General features: G+C 36.4%; 3 protein-coding genes across 4 annotated transcripts in view; 2 read left to right on the forward strand and 1 right to left on the reverse strand.

Annotated features, from left to right (window-relative positions):
- Positions 1-3874, forward strand: part of Hrs (Hepatocyte growth factor regulated tyrosine kinase substrate) — a 38276-nt gene extending 34402 nt beyond the window's left edge. The window contains exons 15-16 of one of the 2 annotated variants that reach the window (XM_069829171.1): positions 1251-1292; positions 2770-3874. In XM_069829171.1, the coding sequence (XP_069685272.1) occupies positions 1251-1292; positions 2770-3383 (656 nt within the window). In that variant the 3' untranslated portion in view covers positions 3384-3874. The remainder of the gene's footprint in view (positions 1-1250; positions 1293-2769) is intronic. The other variant, XM_069829172.1, reaches the window with a different exon arrangement.
- A 137-nt stretch (positions 3875-4011) lies between these two features.
- On the reverse strand, positions 4012-10547 carry LOC138701852 (uncharacterized). The gene is made up of 3 exons (XM_069829178.1): positions 10195-10547; positions 8012-8196; positions 4012-4227 (listed from the first exon to the last, which is right to left on the reverse strand). Exons 1-3 carry the CDS (start codon positions 10274-10276, stop codon positions 4063-4065), a joined length of 432 nt encoding a protein of 143 aa, XP_069685279.1. The 5' UTR covers positions 10277-10547; the 3' UTR covers positions 4012-4062.
- Positions 10548-10677: 130 nt separating this feature from the next.
- On the forward strand, positions 10678-13031 carry maf-S (MAF bZIP transcription factor K). The gene is made up of 3 exons (XM_069829179.1): positions 10678-11285; positions 11845-12011; positions 12697-13031. Exons 1-3 carry the CDS (start codon positions 11235-11237, stop codon positions 12896-12898), a joined length of 420 nt encoding a protein of 139 aa, XP_069685280.1. The 5' UTR covers positions 10678-11234; the 3' UTR covers positions 12899-13031.
- The last annotated feature ends 7742 nt before the right edge of the window (positions 13032-20773 follow it).

Here is a 20773-nt window from a genome sequence, read left to right on the forward strand (position 1 = left end):
AGTTCAGTTTGCCAGGGGGAGATGGGAGGGAACTTGTGTGATGTCCTATTGACCTCGTCAAATTATTGAACTGCCATTCACATAGAAAATAGATTACTGACATATGTCGAAATTAGATTATAATGTCTCGACTGTAAGCAGAAAATCTAGGTTATGCCCTCAGAATTGAATTCGGCATTGGACCTCGCACTCATTTCACCTTCGAACATTAAATTTCAACATCTATCATCTTCATAGTTTCAGGTCGAGCAGATCTGGCAGATGTGGTACCGTGATTCGCCTACAGATGTCATCTGTCTGGGAGAACTGCACAAATCCCAGGTGCTTTCACAGTGGACTGTGGCAGACCAGACAGATGGTGCTATGGTGAATTTCGGTATCTATGGTCCTGTGATCTTCAGGTCAATATAGGATGCAGCAGGAAGTAGTACGTGAATTGCGAACAGAGTCCATTGATCTGAGGAGGCTGCAAACTAACAACAGGACAGAGACAGAAGAGCATTCCTGTTCATACAGACTCTGTCAGACCTGGATGCTGCAACTGAATTCATAAGACAGCACCAAGCAGTGAGTCCATACTCATAGGAATGCGATCAAAAGGACTTCAACAATCATTCTATAATGAGGTTGCACAATAAGCTTGAGACTGAGGTGATAGCCTTCAGGTCCTCCTCCAAGAGAGGAAAAAAAAAGCAGGAAAACCCTAATGTCTTCCAGTTCTTAAATTCTGGCATGTTTCAAATGTACTTGATGGCCTGGAGCATTGCCATATTGTTAAAGAACTCATTTTGCCTAATTAGCATAATTATTATGCGAAATGTGATATACATGTTTCAGTAGTTGAGAGTATAGTTTGCAGCCAATGGCTCGACCATCTAGAATAAGTTCGAAGTGAAGTATATCTTCAAATTTTGACCAGACCTGCTATAGTCTTACGCCTAAAGTGGTTTTGATGAACCATGTATTGTGCTTGTGGGTAACGGAGTTTCCCACTGCTGCCTTGTGTCTGGATTGCATGAAAGGAGCCCCATTTCATGGCATGTTATGATTATCTTCCAAGATTGGTCACCTACAGGATTTTGGAGTAACTGATAACAGGCACCAAGTTGTTATTCAGCTTGTGGTTTTGTCAGTTTGTATAGATTTTTCCAGTCTGTTACTTATTAATTGAAGCTTCTGAAAGTGATTATTGCAAGAAGTCAAGTGTTTTGATAGTCCTTTGCTTGATGGTGCTTGTTCTTTCATTGCAGTTCACAGTGCCCCATCATTGTCAGATGAAAACCCTAACCCAGGTTTGTTAGACTGATGTCATTTTCATTGAAATACTTGAACCAGATCGCAGTACTTCTATGCACTGCTCTTCCACCTTTAATTTTATACACTTCTTTAGCATCTGCTTGTGCAATTAAGCCTTTTTTAATAATGGCGCAAAAACACATGATAGTTATTATTTTTCCGCACAATCTGGACTCCATGACACACACACACACACACACACACATACATTTTGTTTACACAACTTTTAACACTATATCACTTCGGAATATATAATTTATTTCTTTCACTTCATTATTTCTTACTTTGCATATACTGATGATAAAGAACTATTTTCTGTAAGATTTAGTATGATATAAAATTTCGACATTATTATACAGTATCAGCACCATTTCTAGACTAGTTGACCTTTTATTTTTTAATTTTTGTAAAAAAAAAGAGGACCAATTTAATTGTGCTCTCCTTTATATTGCCAATAAATTATATTATTAAACACTCACCTACATCATTTGCAAAGTATTCAAACTATATTTGAATACAATGAGTACAGGGTCTACTCTATTTTATAATGCTATTCCAGCTGGCCCATCAGTTTGTTCTAAAATCCTGTTTCGCTCAATTTTAATTTTAAATGTAATTCACACTACTGTGTTTCTCAAAACCTAGTATAGAATAAACACACAAGAACAAGATCATAGGAATTACTTCATTCGCAGTCAGCAAATGTTTTGAATAATAATAAATGGGGAAGCTAGTTACTGTAGATTAATAAACAGATGCTTTACCAAAGGAATGGCAAATAGTATATTTTGTTAAGCTTTATGTATTTATTAATTGCTTATAATTTATTTCTGTATATATGAAGATAAATTCGTTGTTTGCTTTAAATTATACATTGTTGTTTGTTTTAAATTATACGTTCGTGAAGGGAAAAGAAAGTGACTGCACAAGTGTTATAGCGTTATGTTACTTGATATACTGTTACATGTGCAATATTATGTCATTATAAGGAGAGTGGGCGAACTGACGTGTGGCACATGTCGTATTTCAAGCTCAGAGAACTGTGACCATTCTATTTTTGGTTCTGAACATTATGATTACTCCATAGTGGTGATATAATTTTATATGCAATTTATTGAAGATCATTATGGCATGTATATAGTGCTGAGTTTTATTCTTTGTTTCTACTTGCTTAAAATATTGGCATAATAATAATAATTATAATTATACAAGTCACAACAAAGTGACACTATCCTAGGAGATAGAGAGGACATTTAGTATGGAAATGTAGTAGATAATTTTCATATTAGTCAGTCTGGTCAGCTGTGCTTCACTTGTTTAAAATAAGTACTAGAAATCAGCAACACGAATCACATTCTGCTTTGGAATATAATAAAATATCTTAATTAGAATTTAAATACATGAAGGATTTAGATTAACATTATATTTCTCTCTTATTATTATTTGCTTGCATTTCTCCCATGATTTTTTTAGATATGCAAGGACCGCCTACACAAGGACAAATTCCAGGGGGTCCTCTGCCTCGTATGCCTCAAGGACAGATGCCAGCTACTATGCCACCAGGAGCAATGCATGGTCTTCCAAGGGGTCCAATACCGGGCCCTATCATGGGTCCTGTACCAATGCCTGGACAGATGCATGGCCCTCCTGGTCCAATTCAGAACCAGGGACCACCCATTCAAGGTCCAATACAAGGACCAGGGACTATGCAAGGGCCCCCTCAGATTCAGGGAGGTCCAATCCAGGTCCAAGGACCTTCTCAAATACAAGGACAGGGTCCACCGCAAATGCAGAATCCAGGACCATCGCCAATGCCAGGTCAAGGGCCTCATGGTCAGTTGCAGAATCAAGGACCACCACCACAACAACAGATACAGGGCCCACCTAACTCTGCAACGATACCACAAACTCAGCCTGTACCTGGACAACCAATAGGTGGTACTCAAGGACCACCAGCTTCACATTATCCCCCTGGTAATGCTATGATGGCAGCGGGAGGTACTCATCCTCCACAAGGACCTACCCCAGGAAGCCCTCAACAGCAGCAGCAGCAACAACAAACAGCCGAATTGATCAGCTTTGATTAGGTTACCCAAAGTAAATGTAGAGTTTAAATTGATGTTCCTTTCAGTGCATAAAATACGAAAAAAATATGTATAGAATTTCTTTTCTGTGGTGATTTTTTATGCATTCACATTGTCTGTTATGCATGAAGACAGTAATCATTGCATTTATGTAAGATAATGTAGAGTTTATGATCTATTGTAAACATAGAACCGAAATCATTAGAAAAGTTGTGAATTAAGTAGGCCTATCCATATATATGTATCAAAAACAGTAAGAACTTATTAGAGAACATATAATTTATATTGTAAAATTACATTAAAAAAAATCAATAATGTGATAAACAGTTTTACTCTATTAGCACTCGCATGCTTAAAAAAAATCAATAATGTGATAAACAGTTTTACTCTATTAGCACTCGCATGCTTTTTCCTTCTGTTTGTCTTATAATTCATTAACAATGTGTAAGAACTTTACTGCAGTCATAAAATAAAATTTTTCACAGTAAATTTAATTATAATGTAGTTACTTAGTTTATTTTCACTTTGAAAACATTTATTTTTCTGGTTTTTCTTTCCCAATAAATTTTTCAAAGAAAATGTAGTTGAGAACAGGTTTGATGTCTGAAGATCATCTGAATTAATTATTCTTGAAACAGAATTATATTTCAAGGTAATTAATTTTTAAATATATTAGATTTTTCTAATCAAATCCATCAGGTGTGACTGCCATGTAACAGAAAACTCCACCTCCAGGTATCCTTTTTGCTGCTATATAAGCCCGTCCATCAGGAGAGTTGTGCATAATGACCGGAGCTATGGGTCCTGTTGTTGGAAAAAATGGACTTCTCTTGCATAAATCGTTTGCCTGTACAGAATCCAGTAAAAAATGTTCATACATATGACAAAATAGAATGTCACTTACTTTATAAAATAGTATTTCAAGATAGCATTTTCCATATTTTTGCATGTACCCAGTATAATAATAATTAAGTGGAAGAGACAAAAAAATAATACATTTTTACTATGCACAAAAAAAAAACGAATTCCTTTAAAATCTTTCCAAATTGTGCGATTCAAACAAGTAAATTCACAATAGATAAGGTTTTTTTTTTTCTTTTCCAGTGCCACCAGGTTGTCATTTGACATTTCTGGTCTCTCCTGGTAATGACTTATTTGTAACCCATTTCTAAGGTTGGGGCGCCTGAAAGGCGGAGTTACACTGCATAGTAAACTAGAGATTATGAGTTCAAGACTCCACTCTGGTTCCCCCCCCCCCCATGTTTATAGATCAAGTGTTATAAATAATTTAAAACAAAAAAATATATATACACAAGGGATAAATTAGGTGCAACATATAAATCCTCTATCTTAATAGTTATAAATACTACAGATTTTTCTTGTGTGAACTAGGTGCTATTCGAAGTTGGACTTAAACAAATTCATGCTACAGGAGATTGGTCGTTTTTGTGTCTAAAACTGTACATTATCTTAGGTGGTTCAAAAGAAACCTCACTAATAAAAAGAAATAAATTAAATTTACTGCTTAAAACTTGCCACTGTTGTTAACACATTTCTCCCACGTGACACCAGGTGACGGATACTGGTTTCATAGAATTCCTCTGGTCTGGAGGTGAACCAATGTTTAACAGCATTTTGCACTGCTTTGTCTGATGGAAATGTTCCCTTTAGGCTTTTCGTCAAATCTCCAAAACTATAGAAATCGCATGGAAATTCAAATTATGTTATATTTAACGATGCTCGCAACTGCCAAGGTTATATCAACATCGCCAGTGTGCCGGAATTTTGTCCCGCAGGAGTTCTTTTACATGCCAGTAAAACTACTGACATAAGCCTGTCAATTTAAGCAGACTGCGCCACCCAGGTCGACCAAAAATCGCATGGAGATAAGTCTAGGCTGTAAGGGGAGTGTAGTAGTCCAAGGATATACCAAGGAATAACCTAATATGCTTACTGGCTTTTAAGGAAACCGTAGGTTCATTGCCGCCCTCACATAAGCCCGCCATTGGTCCCTATCCTGAGCAAGATTAATCCAGTTTCTACCATCACATAGCATACGACTATTTTGACTAATTGTACGAGATACGACCGCACTGTATGTCGTAAACAATTTTGTACGACTATTTCACTGAAGGGGAAAATAATTGAAAACATATAATTTATAATTTTTATAATTAAAATGAAATTAATGGTTATTTCGTCCCTTTTAGACAAGTTTTCTTCATTTGTTATGTTCTGGACTAGTATGAAAGAAACATGTTTTTAAGGGGGAGGGGGGATACTTTGAAAATCGATCTGGTAATTATGCTTGCTATGCAAGTCATAATTTTTCATCTTGAGCTCTAGGTTTCACATATACGGCGGGGTTATAACAAAGTAATACGAGTTTAATTTTATTAACTTGTTTTTTTTTTTACTTGGTTATTTAACGGCGCTGTATCAACTGTGAGGTTATTTAGCGTCGATGAAATTGGTGATAGTGAGATGGTATATGGCGAGATGAGGCCGAGGATTCGCCATAGATTACCTGACATTTGCCTTACGGTTGGGGAAAACCTCGGAAAAACCCAACCAGGTAATCAACCCAAGCAGGAATCGAACCCGCGCCCGAGTGCAACTCTGGATCGGCAAGCAAGCGCCTTAGCCAACTGAGCTACACCGGTGGCACTTCCTTGTTTGTTCGACAAATAGGTTATATATAGGTTTATTTTGCGATTATTTATCAATTGCATGATGACATGAAGGTGATAGGGCCAGCGAAATGATTCCAGTGCCGAAAGTTACCCAGCATTTGCTCTTAATGGGTTGAGGGAAAACCTGAAAACAAACTCAACCAGATAACTCGTCTCATTCAGGATTTGAATGCCGGCCCGCTCGTTTCACAGTCAGACATGCTAACCATTACTACACAGCTGTGGACTAGAAATACATTAGGAAGTTGAGAAATGTACGACAATTTTCATAAGTTAGAATGACGGTTTCGATTCCTTTATCTGGCAACCCTGTACCATCATATCCTACCTCCCTCAAATCCATTTTAATATTAACTTCCCATCTACGTCTCGGCCTCCCCAAAGGTCTTTTTCCTTCCGGCCTCCCAACTAATACTCTATATGCATTTCTGGATTCGCCCATACGTGCTACATGCCCTGCCCATCTCAAACGTCTGGATTTTATGTTCCTAATTATGTCACGTGAAGTATACAATGCGTGCAGCTCTGCATTGTGTAACTTTCTCCATTCACCTGTAACTTCATTCCTCTTAGCCCCAAATATTTTCCTAAGAACCTTATTCTCAAACACCCTTAATCTCTGTTCCTCTCTCAAAGTGAGAGTCCAAGTTTCACAGCCATGCAGAACAGCCGGTAATATAACTGTTTTATAAATTCTAACTTTCAGATTTTTTGACAGAAGACTAGATGACAAAAGCTTCTCAACCGAATAATAACAGGCATTTCCCATATTTATTCTGTGTTTAATTTCCTCCCGAGTGTCATTTATATTTGTTACTGTTGCTCCAAGATATTTGAATTTTTCCATACACTTTCTATTATTTGGGATAAAAAAGAGAGAAAAAAAAACAGGTGTTCAGCTTATGCAATTTTCGAAACTGCTCACAAGTGCAGTTTCGGAACATAAGTCCTGCCCACGACCCCTAAAACACAACACAGGTGACTGTCATATGAGGTCTGTATTATGAGAGTGCACTGCTCATTGTAGGTGAATACATAGCTAGATATTTAAATGACTAATTTCCAAATACTGGTAAGTCGTGGAGGTCTTATTGACTGGTCTGATCTTTCCCTTTACATGAATCCACTGGATTTTTATCTGGATACGCCAGATGACCAATGTCTACAGAATATTGATAACATTGAAGTATTTTGTCAGTACATTAACCTATTTTTTCAGGAAATCCGAAAAGTATCCAAATCTTTCGAAAAGATGAGAATACCAGTAACAAGTTTATATGTTAACATAAACAAGCAAGGTGGTCGTTTTGAGCTCTGAACAGATAAGCTGATACAGGAAATTGCAGGTGACTGATAATAAGAGCCAAATTATTAGGCCTATGTTTGTTGAACTGAACTATTTTGTATAATATGTTCTAAACAAGGCCATTATTATCGAAATAAGTCAATAGTATCCTACATGTCACCATAAATAAAATAAAAAAAAAAACATAATTTTCTCTTGCCTTCAATATAAATTAATTTATTAAATAGGCTATAATTCGAAAAAAAAAAACGTAAAAGTTCAATACACTTCAAAAAAGTCACTGACATGAGAAAAAATGCTGAAAAAATTCTGCAGGTTAGAGTTAGGGCACAAATGCAGGTATATACTACTGGTATACTTCGGGTCTTGCACATCTTATATCATAATCATGTATGAAGTATGGTATAGTATACTATACTCTCAGGACTCAGAAGGTTATGCCAAATATGTTCCCCCCCCCCCCTCACGAGTAAGCACCATATTTATTGTGAAGTCAGAACTTATACTTTAAACTGTACTCACTGCAAAAATCTAATTGTCATCTATACTTTATTGAGACCACAAATGTTGAAAACTGCAAGTATAAATTATATAAGAGTTTTAGAAAAGAAGAACCATATTTTTGGGCTTACCACGCATTCTGCAAGTGATGTTAAAGGTCCCTCAGGTGGTGGACGTATAAAGGGAGTACGCAAGTAGTGAGATCGCACCATCACCCGCAACAGTTGAATATATTCATTGCGAATTTTAGCGAGTTCAAAAGTATCATCTGGTATGCCAGTTAGTTTGCGTATCCATTCGCAACATCGCACCCTGTCTAACAAAGAAGCATACTGATACATTTAGAATACAATAGTTTTAGTAGGTTTATCAGCACCACCACTACTACTTACTTACAAATGGCTTTTAAGGAACCCCCTCACATAAACCTGCCATCGTCCTTATCCTGAGCAAGATTAATCCAATCATATCCCACCCACTTCAAATCCATTTTTATATTACCCTCCCATCTACGTCTCGGCCTCCCCAAAGGTCTTTTTCCCTCCGGCCTCTCAACTAACACCCTATATGTATTTCTGTATTTGCCCATACATGCTACATGCCATGCCCATCTCAAACGTCTAGATTTAATATTCCTCATTAGGCCTATGTCAGGTGATGAATACAATGCGTTTAGTTCTATGTTGTGTAACTTTCTCCATTCTCCTGTAACTTCGTCCCTCTTAGCCTCATATTTTCCTAAGCACCTTAGTCTCGAACACCCTTAACCTCTTCCTCTCTCAAAGTGATGGTCCAAGTTTCACAACCATACAGATCAACTGGTAATACTGGGTGTTCAGTTCAAAATGTGTCTTGGCTCACTGTATGCCGTCATGTGGCTAGCTGATGAGCCTAGAGAATTCAATCTTCCTACACTTCCGCAGCTCAGGTGTATAACCTAAGAGGCAGAGAAGCTGGCTAGCAAGTACGGCGTTCATTCTGAAGAGTATGTGCCGATACGTACGGTAACGCCGGTAGTGGCAGGAATGTGAACTGTTTGGAAATACGTACTGTCGGGATATGGGGAGAGGGTTAAGACGATTACTTACGTATTTGTTGACATTAACTTCGACGGTCAACATGGACACGGAGCATTTGATTTGTGTTGTGGAATGTTACCGTACGCAACCGATGATAACAAATACCCTGCATACGACTTGCCGGCGCAAAACACAGTTAGAAAGAGGTTATGGTAGCACACAGACCGTACAGACTGCCATCTGTTGCTACGACGTTCAAGTTATACCGTACACGTTCTCAAGTTCAGATTGAAGAACGCCTTAAATAATAGGCAACTTCTCTAACATATATGAAACTCGCTTCAAATCGGTGACCCAACAACAGTGACGTCATGACACACTTTGAAATGAACACCCAGTATAACTGTTTTATAAATTCTCACTTTCAGCATTTTTGAGAGCAGACTGGATGACAAAAGCTTCACAACCGAATAATAACAGGCATTTCCCATATTTCTGAATTTAATTTTCTCTAGAGTAATTTATATTTGTTACTGTTCGGTATTCAAACTGTAGGCTAAACCAGAATTTTGTTTTGGAATCCAAAGTACGTACTCCAAAATAGTATTTGTGTGGTAGCTTTAGGTGGACAAAATAATAAAAGAATATTCATCGAAGCTATGCTAATGTTGAAACCAATAATAAAGATCATTCTTATCCTAAACATAACTCCACATTTGCGTACTTCTCTCAAAAATGACATAAGTTAAATAATTCTCCACAAAAGCTACATTAAAGGAGGAACTTTTTTTTTGCTTCATTGGCTTCTATGATAAACGCGTGGTTTATTTAGCACATAAAATTATTCAACATAATTATCGTTTGATACTTACCTGTATAATAAAATGGACTGTTGTGGCCCCCACCCCTATTTGTTATTAATAGAACACTCGAGTGTCCAGGTCGCAATTAGGGAAAGGAACCATTTCCCTAGAAATTCGTCCTGGATCTTTCGCATCTTACGTTGGTAATTAGTATAAGGAGAAGGGAGATGTGCCCCTTTTAGCGTAGTTCTTCTGGAGAATTACCCGAATATCAATAGTTATCTGCAATGAAATAATCTTTCTACAAAATATAATTAATGTAGCCCTACGGGTAACATTCTTGATTTTGTTACAGGATAAGAAGGAAAACTAGAGATAAACGTAGCATACCTACGTGAATTGCAGCCAATTACGTTATTAGACTACAGAATAAATGAGTCGCATTCTTGTAATTGTTTCTTTATACAAATTTATTAGTGTGTGAAAACTTACCATAAGGTGACTGTATTTTTACAGACAGGTGTGCAATCTCACGTACAGCATTACGAAATTCTTCCTTGTCCTTTTCACACATTTTAGCACAATCTTAAGTCTCCTTTTGCCATTAAAGTGAACAGTGGCATTTTTACAAATAATTTAATACAAACTGGAATACAATTAAAAACTTTTACGTGCTATTAATTCAAATATTCCGCCATAGTCACATGTGAACGCTCTTTGCTACTTGGGAATATTGGCAGTTGAACTTTAGTTACTAGCCACTAGGGTCGCTACTATCGCACAGTCTATTCTTCCTAGAGTTGCTTACGACGGTTCCTATCACGGCCGACTTGATGTTAAGAAACCCATTTTACAAAGATTTAAATAAACTAGTACTTATATATATATATATATATATATATATATATATATATATATATATTTTTTTTTTCTTTTCAAATTGTGAATTAATTAATTATGATTAATACTACTCGCTACAATCCAACAGTTGCTAACCGCTAGGAGCATTGTATCGCGAGATATGCAAAATAACCAGGTCACGCTTCGTGACTGTAGCGAGTAGTATTAATTATAATAATATTAAGTAATGGAAGCAGAGGAAGAAATGTCATGATGTGGTTCATTATAATTAACAATTTGAAAAGAAAAAATATATATAAGTACTAGTTTATTTAAATCTTTGTAACATGGGTTTCTTAGCATCTGTCATCTGTCGAACATTTGACACATGGAGGAAGTACTGACATTTGAAAAATTACATCGCTTCGTGCTTTCTTGTACTTACATTTACTCTTCACATTAATTTTGTTGTATAAATTTCATTTCATTTTTTTTTAATCTACGACGTTACATAATTTGATAATGTGCACCAAATAAAAACAATACTGTGACGTCTGTGACATTCTGCTGTTGTCCAGACTTCCATTTTTTGGCGAGTGCATTGCGTATGTTGTGATGACTAAGCAAAATTTGTGCTTTGTGATAATAGAATCGTACGAATTACGGCTAGAAAGCGGGTGAAAGATACAAGAATGCCTCCCGAAGGTAAAAAAGGCGAAAGAAAAACAGGCCATGGAAGTCAGGTGAGTTTAACTTCTTATGTACTTTGTGTTTCATGCCATTTTTCGCATGTAACCCAAATTTAAAAGTCTTACAAATCCCGTGGCCGTGTAATTGATTTATGTCGAACCCATTTTATCTGCTAGGATATATTTATATCAGGCGACTTTTGCAGAAATTTGATCAGTAATGTGGGTATGAATAACGTTTTAAGACAAATATAATCGTAAGAACCACAACCCACTTTATGCATGACTACAGAACTTGCAAACCTAACCTATGTTGACACTTCTGTTGTGGCTTTGATAAAAGTATTGAAAATTCGTTTATAGCGCCACATTGGCAGTGATAAAAGTGTGCAATATTCGTTCAGTGGTCGGTGGATAGGCTACTCTACCTTGTCCGAAAAAAATAATATGCCTATAGAAATTGTGACACTAGGCCTAGCATACGGTACATAGGCCTACTTTCTTAATTTACACATTGAGGATATTTGTTCTGAGCTGCAAATTAGGCTATGGAATAAATTAAAAAATTCGGTTAAATCAGAATTGTTACATGGTAATGTAATTTTATTCGCAGGCACCCCTGTCTCCTGGACCTGTTCTTGACATCAGTGATGATGAATTGGTTTCAATTTCTGTTCGAGATCTTAATCGCCAGTTGAAGATGAGAGGTTTGACTCGGGATGAAATAGTTCGTATGAAACAGCGGAGAAGAACTCTTAAAAACAGAGGTTACGCGGCAAGGTTAGTTCAGTTTTCCTTACGTTTAAATTTTATAGCATTAATTCCATAAAAAATAAAAATAATTTGCAAACACTAATTATGATTACAAAGGATCAATCAATCAATCTTCTTAATGTAACCAGCTGTTTGCTGACAACATAAATCTTTTACTAAATTCCCATCTATCTGCATTTCATCTCTTCTAGGTTATTGGGTCTTATGTTACATATGTATGCCTCGTAATTGCCAAGAATGACGTAAGATGTTTAATTCAGTATCTCACTGATATGGCTGAATGCTTGGTTGTGCTATACACCGAGAGATTATATATCAAGTTTTGGTGTTAATTATATTTACATTGGTACAATTACTTCACAAGCAGTTTTGACACAGTATTAAATGACTGAGCTCCAAATTGTACATCCTGTTGGCTGATTATGGACGGTGAATCCACATAATATGTCGTCATTACTTCACACATTACAAATGGCAGAAGTTTTCATATTTGATTAACAATATGACGAATATTAAAATTTTTAGATCACTTAAATTCATTCCATTTCTCAGTGTTCATTTAATGAATGTTAATGTTGTAGAATTCAATTTTATTAATATTATTTATTACTAGATTAATTCACAAATTAATCAAAATTGAATAATTTACTGGTAATGTACTTCATCTTTGTTGTGACTTCTATTTTTTCAGTTGCCGCATAAAGAGAATAGAACAAAAGGACGAGCTAGAAACTGAAAAATCACAAGAATATCGGGACATGGAAAATATGCAAGAAGATAATAATAAGATGAAAGATGAAATTGAAGGCTGGTACTCAAAATATGAAGCACTGAAGAAATTTGCTATCATGAAGAAGATACCAATACCACCAGAATTGGAATCTATTAATTAGAGATTATAATATGCAATGTGGAATATGAATTGAATGAGAACTTTAAAGTATTCTGTAAAGTACCTATACTATGAGTTATTTTCGCTACTGGACTATGTAAGGTTTTTGTAATAGAAAACATTATATAATTCTATATTAACCAATTAATCTTATCTCCTTTGTATCCCCATTTCAATTAGAGGAATATTATGTTGGCACTGTCTTTTGTACCTCTCACTTCTGAAACTAATAGAACTTACAGGATCTGGAAGAATGATGCTAAATTTCCATAATCTAAGCTTGTCTCAGTTGTGTAAATCTTTTCGAAGACTATTGGCCCTTTGGGAAGGCCGAGACGTAGATGGGAGGATAATATTAAAATGGATTTGAGGAAGGTGGAATATGATGATAGAGACTGGATTACCGGTAATCTTGCACAGGATAGGGACCAATGGCTGGCTTATGTGAGGGCGGCAATGAATCTGCGGGTTCCTTAAAAGTCATTTGTAAGTATTGGCCCCATAAGGGCATATTTATGATGCACGATAACCGTAGAATCTAAAATAACGAGCAACATTGTCTTCACATTCGACCGATTTTGTTGCACTTTTTTTCAGTCTCGGCAGATCTGAACCCTTCCACTGCAATGATTGTACCATTGTTTCTGGGTCATACCCATACACTCATGATTTGTTGCCTTAATTACACTATTTAACAAATCTGGGTTATTTTCGGCCCAATTAATCAGTTCTTGGGACACTTGAAGTCTATGTTGTTTCTGCTCATCCGACAACAATTTCGGAATTAATTTTGTGGACACTCGATGCATGTTCAAATCTGCAGTTAAAATTGACTGAACTGCATACAAACGTAAATTCAGTTTATCAGCCATTTCCCTAATTGTAAGTCAATGGTCAGAGTGCACTAAATCGCGAACTTTTGCAATGTTTTCGTTGTTTTTTTTTAAGTGGAAGGTCAGCCGGACCAAGGGTCATCTTTGAATCTGTTGAACCAGATAAAAACATTGACAGGCTCAGACATTTATCTCCGAAAGTTGTTTTTAAAAGTTCATAAGCCTCCAAAGCTGATTTCTCGGTTTTAAAACAAAATTGTTCTGTTTTTTCATCCATTTGCGAAATCGATAAATCTGCCTAGAACTGAAAACATGTCTTCACTCACCAGCCTGCCACTCTCTACTGAACAAAGTTGTCGCAGTGATCTTTTCAGGATTTTTCAAGGACAAAACAAGCTTTCTCTTTCACACCTGCGGGCAAAACTACCCTCTCTATTGAGCAGTGGCGGCTACTGTCTTAAAACTTTCCAATCACAGCTTGTATGATCAGAATGTAAGGAGAATTTTACACAGAGACCTTAAGTTCCAGCCGTACAAAATTATGGTTGTACAGGAATATGAGGAACATGACTGGCTCAGAGCATCTTGTGAGGCCATCTTGCAGACTGTTGTACTACCTGGGGTGGACCAAAACTAGCTGCTGCTGCCTTGTAAGTATATGGAGTTGGCTCTCCAAAGGCTAAGGGAAGGAGACCCTGATTACAAATACCTGGTCTCCCAGGTAGGGGGTTAGTTGATGGGTTGACAACCCATCACTGTAAAACAACTAACATCAACAAAGGAAATGGACTCAGCAAGGACAAGGATGATGACAATGGGTATACAGAAAAAAGAAAGCAGAAGGGAAAAACAAAGTGGAAACTTGATTTATATACAGGGTGATTCATGAGGATTTACGGCCACTTATGGAACTTATTTCCGAAGACATTCTGAGCAAAGAGGTCATATAAACGTGTCCTAATCTCAATATTTTAAGAGTTACATTAATTTGAAATTGTTTGCAAAATACCATTATTCTTTAGTCATAAGGGTAAAGGACAAAGAATAAAATATTCAGAAGTATCATTTCTTTAGTTAGCTAGTATTCTGAAGCTAAAAATGTGTTGTGAATTCCATAGCTGTTTCATACAGAATTTTTTTTTTTCGATTTTTAACTATAAAATCACATTTTCTTACGCATTTATCACACCATTGATACAAATCACACCACCACCAGGAAATATTGCAGTGGCCATCTACGGTGGCTGATGACATGCCAGAGAGGACTTCTAATTGATTTTTGTATGTTATTTTTCTTGAAATACTATGTCATCTAATATTTGTTAATGAATACATGCTTTTTTTTTAAATTATACCTTGTGTTATTATTTTCACCATTTTTGTTCTTAAATTCTTATTTATAAAAAACAGAAAGTGGGAATGGAAATGTAATGAAACGGTAGAAACTACTTCGTCTGAAAATATACAGATTAGATTACTGGGAATAAGTGGTTAGTGAATGTTAGTGATTCAAGTGAATAAATAAGTTAACAACTATGGAAGAGTTCAACAAATGTTCGGACCAATTAATAAGAGATTGAGAGAAGTCATTGTTTAGTTAAATGAGATTAGTAAGAATAAGATAGATAACTAGGAAAGGGAAGGGTAAATATAAGAAGAAGAGAGGGAAACAGAGGTGAGGGACGTGATAGAAAAGTAGTTGTTGTTTTCTAATGCCAGGTGTTTGACAATAAAGTTATTTGACCTCTTGCACTCCAATATTTTTCAAAGATATTATCATGACCAGCCAATGAAGCACAGATTTTGAGGTGTTCCGAATCCATTTCTGATAGAAAAGTGATCAGGGTCATTTATATGTAATAGCCGGAGGTTTAGAAAAAGCGTAAGCAGAAAATCATGTATCCAAGGGAGTGATGGCACTGTATACAGAAATGTGAAGAGCCATCACGACCAATGTAAGCTGGAGGAATAAATATATCATATTTATAAAAACATTGTCCATGTATTTCGAAAAGGACACATCTACAAAATAAAAAACCCCAAAAAAATCATACGATAAAACCTTAAATATATTTTTTTGAAATTATATTAGTTGAACCGTTAAAGGTGTTATAGCCTAATTTAAACAGGTTATGTACCTTATGACAGATGGATCCCGTTTCAACACCGGTGTGATGTCATTTTAGTGTCCTTTGAACTGCTGCTGCTCCAGCTGATCTTGATTTCCGGCATTTGCATTCCTGAGTTGAAGGGGTGGGGGGGGGTTGTGTATGATGTATTATGATGTGGAGTAATGTATGGGTATTGAACCGTAATTGTGTATTAAGTATATGTTTAAATAAAAAGGCAAACAAATTAATAAAGGAGTAGGAAAAATAATTCAACTAAGGAATCTACCTCCTATAATAGCCATAATAAACCTAATATTCCCTTAATTATATTAAATCCATATTCACCATATTGTTTTTTGACCCTAAAATACTAATTATGAAGTTCTGTTGGTCTGGGTACAACGGTTTAAAATTAAATGTTTTTTTTTTTTTTTTATTCCTAAACATTTCAACTTTTCAGAGATGTGCTCTTTTCGAAATTGCACATTCAATTTCAAATTCATTTTTCTTGTAACTTAGACCTTGGCAATGTAGTCTGATTAAAAGCTACGTTTCCTTCACAAAGAATGTAATAAATGCGGAGACTGAGAGGAAGGCAGAAAATAGGAAAAATTGGAGAATGCTGAATATATATAATTTTATTTGTAAAAGCTGTGTTACGGACTGCATCGACCCACTGCCAATAAGGAACAAGATAGGTCTATGTACATGTAGAATATTACAGAAATGGTAATGGACATTTTTCCCCGAATAGGTGTCCACTTATAAGATTCATGATAATTATGTGAAACATTTATGCTGGAGTGTTATTGTGAACATGGTTGGGATTGTAAGGATGTTTGGCATTTGAAGTAAAATATTGATATTTCCTTTCATTTGTGTGTACTGTTGTTGCTCTATGAGATGGCAGAGAATAGTTGCAGGAGGGGCAAGGGGGGAAGTCATGACGCATGTGCATAGTATTGTTCATCATATACCAAGACTTCCCCGCCCCGCCCGGAATATTTCTTTGCCATCTTTTGGTGCAACAACAGTATATTCCCTGCATTTAAATTTAACAAGGTGAAGGATTTTCGTTCATTACTTCACAATTGCTTCTTCATTCCATGAGGCCAGTCTCGAGTCAACAATGCAATAATAATTGATAGTCGAAATGATTCGCACATCAATATGACGTCAATGATTGCTTGAAAATGGAATGAATAATAATACCGTTTGGACCAGCCTCTGGCTATAGTCCCAGGTTCAATTCTTTGTTAGATCACAGGAATTTTTCCTTAAAGGGATAACAGCAAATAGCAGGGGCGTATTTTGCTGACTACCGGGGCTACCGGCGGTAGCCCAAGGAAATTACAAAAGAAAAAGTTTATAATATAACAAAGTAATAAGTTTGTATTATTAGTTTTACCACAGTAATTAAAATTAAAATAATTGTTAGATTTATATGCGCTCTCTGCTCTCGAAAAGAAACAAGTTGTCAAGGCGGCATCGCTGGAGAAACCACTTGCTACGTGAGGTAGCCTGTGACCGTACCGCGCACGCTGTCGTGTCGCACAACTGCCTATCTCCCCCCCCCCCCCTGCTCTCTTCTGTTTCCATCGTGCAGTGTAGGACGGGTGAGTTGCCGCTCTCATGATCGGTTTCTTCGCAGGCGCGAAGCAACAATACGCTTAGCACGCTAGCTCATGAATGTAATTGTGTTCTTGCAGTGCAGTATTTTAAATTTGTGATTTGTTCGAGTGTTTAAGAGTTATATTAATTGTGAATTATTAAGTTTTTAATTTCCCAATTAAGTGATATTGTGAAAAATATGGCAGAACAAGTTTCTGGAGAGGTTTGTGTTGAAAATGACTGTGTAATAGAAGGTTTATTAAAAGTGCCTTTTAACCGTCGTACATACAACGAGGAAGTTGAAATTGTGAAAATGGAAAGACCAACTCCTGAGTTAAATTTGTCCATGGACGTAAAAGAAAAACAGCGTGAGTACACACGCCATTTCACTTCAACATCATATGGTAAGTGGAATTGGTTGTGTGGTAGTTCTAAACTGTCTAAACTATTTTGCTGGCCATGTTTGTTATTTAGCCGCGAAACTAATGTGTGGTCAAAAGAGGGTTTACTAATATCAACTCCCTTTGAACGGCAGTCCTAAAACACGACAAATCAAAAGCTCATATTTGTAGTAGCATGAACTTTGCAAACTTTGGGAAGACAAGAATTGATTTACAGCTAGATAAGCAAAAAGCTCTACATATCAACCAACACAATGCTCCTGTGGAAAAAAAATCGGGAGATTTTACTGCGTCTTATTAACGCAGTCTGCTTTCTAGGAAAACAAGAATTGGCTTTTCGGGATCATAATGAGAGTGTGGAATCAGACAATAGAGGAAATTATATTGAATATTTAAGTTCCTTAAGTGAATTTGACCATTTACTGGCCAATCATCTTGAGAGTTCAACAGTATTTCGTGGTACTTCTCCCGCAATTCATAATGACTTAATATTTGCTATAAGTGGGGTTATGATAAAGAACATAAAATCTGAAATAGAAGAAGCACCTTTTGCGGCCATTGTTGTTGATGAAACAAGTGACTGCTCTAATCAGAGTCAATTGTCCACTGTTTTAAGATACGTCGATAGTACTGCCAATGTTCAAGAACGGTTTATAGGATTCACAAATGTCAGTTCGGGCAAAACTGCTGCTGCTTGGTTTCAGCATGTGGAAGGTGTTATAGCAGAATACAATGTCGGCAGTAAGTTAATTGCACAGACATACGATGGTGCTTCAGTTATGGTGGGAAATATTAATGGCTTAAAAACAAAAGTTCAAGGAAAGTATCACAGCCATGTTCTCAATTTAGTTTTGCAACAAACTACTTTATCCATTCCAGAATGCCGCATTTTTTTCAAAACACTGTCGGGTTTAGCTGCATTTTTCTCATCATCTCCTAAAAAATCTGAAAAACTCAAGGAATTTATGAAAAAGAAACTCCCAAAAGTAGCACCAACTAGATTGAATTTTACATCTCGGCTTGTAAATACAGTAAAGGAATACAGAGAACAACTGACTGCTTTCTTTGAAAATATCATTTGTAATGACTCTGAAGAAAACTGGGTTGATGATGTAATTGTGCAGGCTCAAGGATATTTGTATTTTTTTCACACAGTTTCAGAATATATTTCTTCTTGAAGTCTATGCTAGAGTGTTCGCACATACAGATGTGCTCTACAATATTCTTCAGACAAAAAGTCTAGACATAGCATACTGCTTGTAAGAGGTATCAAAGTTAAAAAATACTATATTCGAGTTCAGACATAGTGGGTTTCCGTCCATATGGAGTAATATGGAAAATGAAAATTCTTCAGCCAATACAATGGAACCACCATTAAAGCGAAGAAAAGGAGATGATGAATTGAAATACAGGCAGCTGTACTACAGCATACCAGATCGTATGCACATGGAAATTACTGACAGATTTTCTGATTATGGAAAGCTTGAGTTCACACATCTTCTAGATTCTCAAAAATTTTCTGCTTATAGAGAAAACTTCCCGAATGAGGCACTAAACAAATTATTTCAATCCTATAACAGTCACTTTGATCAAGTACGTTTGAAAAATGAATTAAGTGTAATATATTCAGCAGAAGTCTTTGATTTTTCGAACAAACCTATCCATGAAATATCTGCCATATATGAAAACCAGCTGAACCAAGTTATTCCTGAAGTCCTTAAATTGGCAACATTAATTGTGACAATACCAGCTACGTCAGCATCAGTAGAAAGAACATTTTCTGCGTTGAAGAGAATAAAATCCTACTGTAGATCAACTCATACACAAGAACATTTATCTGGCTTGGCACTGATGTCCATTGAAAAGTCATTTCTACAGAAAGTTCGCAAGCGGCCCAACTGTAATTTCAATGACGAAGTCATCAAAGTATTTTCGTCCCAATCAAGACGTGTGGAATTCATATATAAATAGATAAGGAATTTTATTATAGGGACTTTAAAATATATTTTGTGTAATAATAGGGTCAGTGGTAGCCCAGGCCCTTAAACCAGTATACGCCACTGGCAAATAGGAATTATAAAGATGGACACTGAGAGAATTTCCCTGGTCTGTTTTTCTGCACACATGCGCTCCATTAGTATATAATTCCATTTTCAAACGCTAGAAGTCAAGTGTAATCAAGCACCCACAAATGGTGGAACAACAATCCTGATTCACTGGCAAGTCTGCTGTCGACTGCTGGTGCAATACAGGGCTAACTCTAGGGGAAAAAGGCAGAACCTCCTGCTGATGCAGATGGAACTGGTTTCAAGGTCAATGAAATAAGGTACTACCAGTACTACATCAAAGGTACCGACGTGTAGTGTCCATACTTATAATTTCCTATATCCTGGGAATAATTCCTGTGGCATCCATGGTCTGGAATTTAAGTTAGGTTTAGATTTAAGACCTCTCTCTTGGCACCACATATTCATGACAATCCTATCACATCATTGGCGTAATGAAACTCCATCTTCCAGGCACAACCTCAGAAGTGGTTACACCTAAGCCACCGCCAAGAGATAAGACCAGAAATGTCGAAAGACAACCTGGTGACATTAGCGGGGGGGGGGGGGGGGGGAGGAAATATTGTCTGTTATTACAAAGAACAGGATTCATTTGGAAAATAACACCACAGTTAAGTATCTTTAGAATTAGACAATTTTACCCATTACTTACTGGCTTGACAATATGGGTACAGCTGTACAACAGTTGCTGCTTGAATTATTTTTTTCATCTGATTTCCATTGTTGGGATTTAAACTTGTTTTGACTTCATCCGAATGTTGTTAAAACTGTCTCCTGAAGTAGGAAGACTAGTCTTTTATTCTACTGGTGTCAGGTAAGTGTTGTTTGATCATCACTCATTTGCGGTCATGCTT

The sequence above is a fragment of the Periplaneta americana genome, chromosome 6 (assembly GCF_040183065.1).
Source record: "Periplaneta americana isolate PAMFEO1 chromosome 6, P.americana_PAMFEO1_priV1, whole genome shotgun sequence".
NCBI classification, from domain to species: domain Eukaryota; kingdom Metazoa; phylum Arthropoda; class Insecta; order Blattodea; family Blattidae; genus Periplaneta; species Periplaneta americana.